Raw genomic sequence first — 7,500 nt, forward strand, 5'->3', positions numbered from 1 at the left:
GCAAGATCATCCCGAAACACACGAATCCCACCTTCAGCAAGTGATCGACGAGATGCTCGAGAAGGAGCAGAAGTACATCGAGAACCTGGCGCACGGTATCCGGAGCTACATTCCCGCCATGTACTCCCAGAACCTTCCCACAGCGTTGCGTGGCCAGAAGAACACTATCTTCGCCAATCTGGAGGAGATCATGGCCATGCACCGGGACCACTTTCTGCCCGATCTTCACCATGCCGCTGACCTGAACACGGAGCACACGGCAGGGGACGTGGTCGAACGGATTGCACAAAACTTTCTCGATTACATCGAAAGCGATCGGTTCTACTGTTATGTCCGGTATGCGATGCATCAGCCCGAGGCCGAACTGCTCGTGATGCGGTACAGTGATTACTTTCTCAAGATACAGAACGATCTAGGCGATCACCTGGGGCTAAATAGTTTGCTGCTGCAACCGATTCAGCGGCTTCCACGCTACAAGCTGCTGCTGAACGAGATGGTTAAGGATCTGATCAAGGATAAGGACAGTATGCGCACGATGAACCGCAGGACGGCGCTGCTCTGCAAGGTGGACAAAAGGTTGAGCAACTTTATCGAGCGCGTTAATCAGGCCATCAACATCCGGGACATACACCAGTGTCGAAGCTACGCACCGGCCACCGTTATGATGAGCGCCCTGACACCGTCGTCCGATGTACCGCTCGTGATGATACTGCAACCAGAGGGTAACCGGAATCCCGGTCGTGACACACCAATCAATCTGCTCTACCAGGGACACTTTAGGCGTATGCTTCTGCTAGACATCTACGATACCAACGTGCGACGGCGGTACAGTGGAAAACTGTTTGCCTTCGAAAAGCTATTGATCTACGTGGAGCTAGTACGCGGCAATCGGATGGAGTACCGGGGGCACTACTTTAATACCGAGCTGTGTCACGCCGAGGATGGTCGGAATCGGATCGTGCTCTTTAGCGGACCACGCGGTAACCAGGAGATCATCGTTCAATCGGAAACGAACACAGAAATACAGTCGTTGCTCTCACTGCTCCGCTCCATGGCAAGGGCTGTGAATTATGATAAGGTATGTGAGGCGGCCGCAGAGGAACAGCGGCAGCAGTACGAGCTGGAGGATGATGATGACTTCACCACCTTATCCGCCAACGGAACGGAAGCGGAAGATCAGCAAGAAGTTTGGTAAGACCGGAGGCATGATCTTCGAAGTAGATCCAAAGGTGTCATTCTATTCCTCTTCTTTTCAAGGGATGAGCAACGGCTCACGGTGACCCTGATAGAGGCACAGCAACAGTTCCTCGAGGTACTGGTTGCGAACCGGCGGTTCTACCTTGACACGCTAACGGTCGAGCTGAAAATCAAACTGGCCCTCTTCATTAGTGCCTTCGAGGCGATTCTCAATCTTCACAACCAGATCCTGGAGGATCTATCTCAACCAGCGACCACTGTCGGGCCAAACGAGATCTGCCAGTGTTTTCTTAGGTACCTTAAGGTCGGTTACTGTGTTCGTTACCTCCTTGCAGCCTTACAAACTTCTAACGATATCCTAATCACCCTCTTGCAGACTGATCATTTTGCGCCCTACTTCGACTATCTGCGAGAGTTTCGAAAGGCCATCAAGTGGATACAGAACGGCCAGAGACCTTCGGTAGGTGTTGGAATCTCTGATTGTGTCAATTATTGGCGACGTTTGAAAATTTGACTTCACAGAATGTCATCATTACTTTCTTCGACAGAACTTCAATAACCGCGTCGCCTCGACGGTGGAACAGTTCACCTTCCTCTGCATCGAGCATCTGCAAGAGTTCAATCGGTACTTCGAAGCGCTAATCATCAAGTACTCGGACGACAGTAGCCTCAACGTGCCCATCGACACCGAACTCTTCCAGCAGCTAGCCTTTGCCCAGGTCCGTCTGAACGCGTTTCGGGTGAACCTTGGGCAAACCTACAAACTATACCTCCTGGACGAACGCATTCCCTCGTACGGTCCCCTTATCTACGACGATCGAGCGGCGGTATACAAACCTTTGCGTGAAAAGGATGGTGGCCTCTGCCGCATGTTCATCTGCCGACGGGCAACGATCTGCGTTAAGATTAAGCTCGAAGAACCCGATGACCTGGAGAGCGCCGGAGTGAACAAAGGCGATCCATCGAACAAGGAAGCGGAACGATTGCTACGCATTGTGTTTGTCGATCGTTTCGGCGGTCGCGGAACAATGATGCGAATGCGCCAAAGCAAACGACACTCCCAGCGACTTAACTTCATGCTCGATGGGCTAAAGTTTCGGGTCGATTTCGATAGTAAGGAGTGCAAGAAACGGTTCTACGATCGTCACGTGCATCAGTATGCTCAATAAGTTACGCGGTGCTTCGTGTTATTCGACACATGGAACATAAAACTATCATCATCATCATCATCATCTTAAGGTTAACGAATATATCGGATGAGATCAGATCTGAATTGCACCCTTGGGCGTTGCTAACAATCGATGACAGAGTGGGCACGTCTTCCGGGATGTGATTTCGAGGGGATTCGCCACGTGATAGCATCCGCTGCACTGCCAAGCGCCCGTTGGGTTCGTTAGCGGTTGCCCCGAAGCGATGCACGGCGGGAAACGGCTGCCACAGTTGGGACAACGGGTACAACAATCCGCTACAGGCGTCTCACAGGTGTAGCAGCTAATGTGCTTTACCTTATTGTCCTTCGGTTCGTAGCGCGTGAAGATGTTGATCGCCAGCTCCTCGTACTGCTGTCGGCGCGTCTCGGAGATCGTTTCAATCGATTCCAGCTTGATGAATGCCTTCGAGCATGTACCGAACGAACGATCGGCACAGGAGGCCAGTGCGAGCAACGCATACAGGACCTCCACATCCAGTACGTCCTCGTACTCGCGCAGACGGAGCGTCGTAATGACGGCACTGTGCAACAAACCGGAACGAAGCTGTCGCTGTGCTAGCAGCATATAGTGGTACGCTTCGGCATGGTGCCATATCTGCTCGATCAGTACCGCATCTTCGGGGTTTAGCTGTGAAAGGACAGCAGCACGGCTACCACCCGCCAGGATGGCCATCTGCTTTTCGATGTACTCTTCCCCCAGTAAACCGGACAGCACGTACAGCTGCTTGATCCGGATGTAGTCCGATTTCTTCTCCGCTTCCGCTTCGGCCATCTTCACCAGTAATCGGGCGGCATCGAGATACCGACCTGCCTTCCGTTGCAACTCGATGGCCTCCGGTAGCTTTCCCTCCTGCAGCAGTTGGGCCGCGTGTTTGCTGAGCAGGGTGTTGATTTGAGGCATTTTATATTTTTGCGCCAACTCAACCGCCAGTCCCCACTGGCGCAGAGCGATACACGTCGATACAGCCGACTTGACGTCACCGAGCTTCAGATAGGCGGCCACCGATTGTTCGCACATGCCGACCGTGGCCAGCATTTGCCCTAGCTTGGCCAGCTGCTGGCTCTTCTCGGGTAGCTTGTGCATACAACCGACCAGCTCATCGTACTGCTCGAGATTATACAGCGCATCCATCAGGCCCTCGATGTGGTGCGCCTTTTCGTAGTACTCCTTCGCACTGTCGCACACGCGCATGTTCATGTAATGGTGTCCGATCTCGCGCCACGCATTCTCCATCTGTTGATCCGAAATACCCGGCCCCAACCGGTACAGGTGCACCGTGCGAAACCAATCGCACAGCGTCTGCCGCAATCGGATCGCACAATCGCGACGATCCACGTCCAGGTACAGCTTCTCAGCTTCATCAAACTCCCCGAAAAAGGCCGCGATCTCGGCACGCTGCAGTGACTCCAGCTGGATCGTCTTAAGCCGTTTGATCATCTGAATCCCCGGGTAGTTGCTGCACCGCACAAACGCCGATTCGGCCGTTTCGAGATCGAGCTTTTTAAGCGATGCTTCCGCCAACAAACGCCACAACCGTGGGTGCGCATTGTCCTCAATGAACTGCTTCGCTTCCGATATTCCCACGTGCGCCAGGAGATCCTCGGTATCACGCAGTGACTTTACGCGCAATTGCAAAATGTGTTCCTTCACGTTCGGTGTAGCACCTCCCTTGATAATATCATCCAGCAGCACACCCGTGATCTCGAGATCCTCAAAGTTCCCGATATACCCGGAACAGGTGATTGGTTCCTCGGGATCCGCTCCCCGAAGAATGTACATGCGCGTTTTCTCCATGATCGCCAACAGCTGTGGGTTATCCTTCGCCCAACAGATCGCCCATACGTCCTTCCGCTCGATGTGAGCACCCTCTTGGCCTACCATACCTGCCGTACCACCTACATCGAGCTCACTCGTATCGTCGCGCAGCGTCAGTGTCGTCAGCACACCATTACAATCGATCATTGCGGCACGGGTTGAGTTGCAGTTGATCGCCAGCTTGTAGCTACGGTTCTGTAGATAATGCCGATTGCGTAGCACCAGATGGGGTAGCGTGTACTCGTGGATCAATCCACTTTCGCGCCCGATCAGTAGTAAGCTCTCGGAGGATGCGATACAACAGATCGGATCCTGGCTGGGGTCCACCTTTGACGGGATCTCCTGGGCCGTCTTCGAATCGAGATCGTTCAACACCTCCAGGGCAGGTGTATCGTCGATGTGGTACTTACGATCGCGCTTCACTTTCAGATTAGCGTGTAACGTTGAGGCACCCTGCGAATCAAACGAAGGTATTTATTTCTCACGTTTTGACTGACGTTCCACTGAGTTGATCTACCTTCGGTGTATGATAATGCCAGAGCAGAAAGTGATCTTTCGAAGCGACGATCACGTGCGACGAGTTCATCGTAATGAACTCAGGTCGTATGTCGAGGTATTTTGCTAAAGACAAAATCAAACCAATCATTGGAATCAGCCGTTTCATAGACAATTGCGCCCGATCGTGCGGTACTTACAGTCGACAGTCGTGCTGATTGAGTTGCATATCAACAGCTGGTACATGAGATCCTTTCCCTTGCCTTCGCTCACGATGCTAAACTCCTTGCCGGTCATCTTCGTCTCGACCGCGATCACACAGTGATCGTTCGTAGCGGCCATCGACATGATCGCATCGATCTGCTTGCTGTAGCACTGGTTCGAGTTCGTGTCCCAGAATGTCACCGAGTCCTGCTCGTCGCCATTCGATGCTTCCTGGTAGCACACGGTACGATTGAAGTAACACCACCGATAATCTGGCCGAATGTTGGCGAAATAGATAAACGAATCAACGGACAGAGCAATCCGGAGCGATTTCCCTTCCCACGACAACGAAGTGATCTCTTTGCCAGGGATCTTAAGGGTGCGAATGTGCTGCAAAGCAGAATGGAAAGCGATTCGATTAAAAGCGTTGCTTACGACGGTACGTCCAAAGCGAGACTTACCACACCGTACGGCGAGTAAAACAGCACCTGACTGCTGTCCTTGTCGCTAGTCAGGTTCGTTTTCATCCCACAGATGGCCAGTATCGTACCATCGTGGTTCCACATACAGGAGATGGCCTGCAGCCCCGTGTCCACCACCACCGGACTGTCATCGTTTTCGTTGCGCATCAGCTGCATTCGTCCGTTTTCGTAGCAAATCGCCAACACGGGACGATTCGCTGACACCGGTCGGTGATACCAGCACAAACCGACCACCGTGATGCTCTTCGTTGGTGTTAAATAAACGCACTGGATGTGTAACTTCATCACAAACACTCCCTGGTTGTCGTATAGATGAACCTCTCCGTTCTTGATGCTAAACAGCAGCAACCGGCCATCCGGACTCCACTGCACACCGGCCAGCGAGACGTTCTTCAGATCCTTTCCCCAGATACGGTTCCCATCGACCGAACCGACGATCACGGTTCCGTCCTCGTACACGATACAAATCTTCTGTCCATCGCCCGTCCAAGCCATACCCTTCACGGTGGACTTTTTGCGATCGTTGGTCATTTCCTCGTACCACGAACCCTACAAAAGGAAGCGCTTTCCTGAGAACAAAACCAAAAGGCAAGCGAAGGGAACGCCAGCGTACCTACCTTATACAGCATCCACACCATGATAACGCCATCCTTGTCAGAGGACGTAAGCTTCTGCTGGGACTCGTTCCACGTTACCACCTGAATGGACGATTTGTGGCCCTCGAGCGTTTGATTCATCGAGAGATTACTGGCCTGCAGAGCCTTGCCCGGTTGAGCGGACACATTGGAGCTGCTCGCCTGCTCCAGCTTCAGCACCTTCAGCAGTCCATCCTCACCACCGACCGCCACGTAACCCTGATCTTTGTTCCAGGCGATACAGTTCAACCGCGTATTGTTCGGAATGGCTATCTACGATGAGAAGAAATACCGTGCTCAAGCAAAACGCTGATGCTGGAAAATAACGGGATTTTCTCCGATGACCTACCTTTTTACTGAGATAGATGAACATCTTGGTGATCACATTTAGGATTTCAACGTTTAACGAAACTGTAGCCCTTCTCTTTCAACGATTTCGAGGAAAATTAGACACTTTTTTCGGCAAAAATAACGGACTTATCCCTCCCAAAATAGCACAAAAGAAACACACCTGTTTATAGCGGCAGGTTGCTATGGCAACAAAACCCTCCCTACCAACAGACAGCATATGCTGTCAGCTGTGAGTTGTTGCTGACTCCCTCTCTCTTTAGATGGAAAATGTGTCTAAAGAGAGAGGGAGAGAGCAATAACATACAGCTGCCAGCATTTGCTGTCTGTTGGTAGAAAGCTCCCGTGGAAGCTCTTAAGCAGGCTACGCACGCGCAATATTATTGGTCAATATTCTACGTTACCTCGATTTATTTAGAGTATTTTCAGAAACTTGAAAATGCTTTGCAGGAGCAGGATACGCTAAATAAATCCAAGTAACGTGCAACATCTATTAATATTGCATCCCGCTGTGTACACAGCTGTTGGCGGATTTTGAAGAAAAATTGAACGATGAGCGAGTTTTTTTTGTAAATTTTTCCTTTATTTTTCCTCCATCAAATTCATTATTCAGTAAATTGATTTATTTATGTGTTAATAAACGTCGTTATGTTGATTTCTTCTTCTTCCTTTAAGTCTGAATCTCAATCTTTACATTCTCTTTCTTCTCGTCCTCGTCCTCATCCAGCAGCAGCAGGACACGTGCCTTTTTCGCGCGTTCGTCTATGATTCGGTGGCTAAAATGGTTTCGTTTCTAAGCGATTATCTACTTATTTGGTTTGGTTTGCTAGTTATTATTCAGTGTAGTTTTGCCAGGCCAGTGGCCGATCGACGGCACGATCTGCATGTTGCGCGAGACATGTACGCTTCTCGTCTGTGATCATGTTACCGAATGATCGCACTAAGAACGGCACGCCTGCATCCTCGGTTCTAACGCTTTATGATGATGGCCCACCGCTAATCAGATACGTGGGGGTGGGAGGGAGTTTTTGAGACAAACAGGAAATAGAATGCACTTGACGAGAGGGTGAGGAATGCTCCCACAGCATGTACAAACTACCAAAGCACTCCACC

The 7,500-nt window shown here is 51.1% G+C and overlaps 2 protein-coding genes across 2 annotated transcripts in view; one reads left to right on the top strand and one right to left on the bottom strand.

The window, feature by feature from the left end:
- Positions 1-2,447, top strand: part of LOC125953936 (uncharacterized) — a 3,816-nt gene extending 1,369 nt beyond the window's left edge. Inside the window, exons 3-6 of the mRNA XM_049683793.1 lie at positions 1-1,191; positions 1,258-1,501; positions 1,574-1,657; positions 1,746-2,447. The exon at positions 1-1,191 is cut by the window's left edge and continues 75 nt beyond it. Of these exons, the coding sequence (XP_049539750.1) occupies positions 1-1,191; positions 1,258-1,501; positions 1,574-1,657; positions 1,746-2,366 (2,140 nt within the window). The 3' untranslated portion in view covers positions 2,367-2,447. The remainder of the gene's footprint in view (positions 1,192-1,257; positions 1,502-1,573; positions 1,658-1,745) is intronic.
- Positions 2,442-6,412, bottom strand: LOC125958247 (WD repeat-containing protein 35). The gene is made up of 6 exons (XM_049691477.1): positions 6,389-6,412; positions 6,022-6,312; positions 5,384-5,953; positions 4,919-5,312; positions 4,741-4,844; positions 2,442-4,676 (listed from the first exon to the last, which is right to left on the bottom strand). The coding sequence occupies exons 1-6, from the start codon at positions 6,410-6,412 to the stop codon at positions 2,460-2,462; spliced, it is 3,600 nt and encodes a 1,199-aa protein (XP_049547434.1). The 3' UTR covers positions 2,442-2,459.
- Positions 6,413-7,500: the final 1,088 nt, after the last annotated feature.

Source organism: Anopheles darlingi, chromosome 3, assembly GCF_943734745.1.
Source record: "Anopheles darlingi chromosome 3, idAnoDarlMG_H_01, whole genome shotgun sequence".
In the NCBI taxonomy this organism is placed as follows: domain Eukaryota; kingdom Metazoa; phylum Arthropoda; class Insecta; order Diptera; family Culicidae; genus Anopheles; species Anopheles darlingi.

Excerpts from the sequence above, each read along its gene's own strand:
- LOC125958247 (XM_049691477.1), bottom strand. The coding sequence starts at position 6,412 with ATGTTCATCTATCTCAGTAAAAAG. Across the intron at positions 6,313-6,388 it reads TCATCTATCTCAGTAAAAAG|ATAGCCATTCCGAACAATAC; the intron begins GTAGGTCATCGG and ends TTCTCATCGTAG. Across the intron at positions 5,954-6,021 it reads TGGTGTGGATGCTGTATAAG|GGTTCGTGGTACGAGGAAAT; the intron begins GTAGGTACGCTG and ends TTCCTTTTGTAG.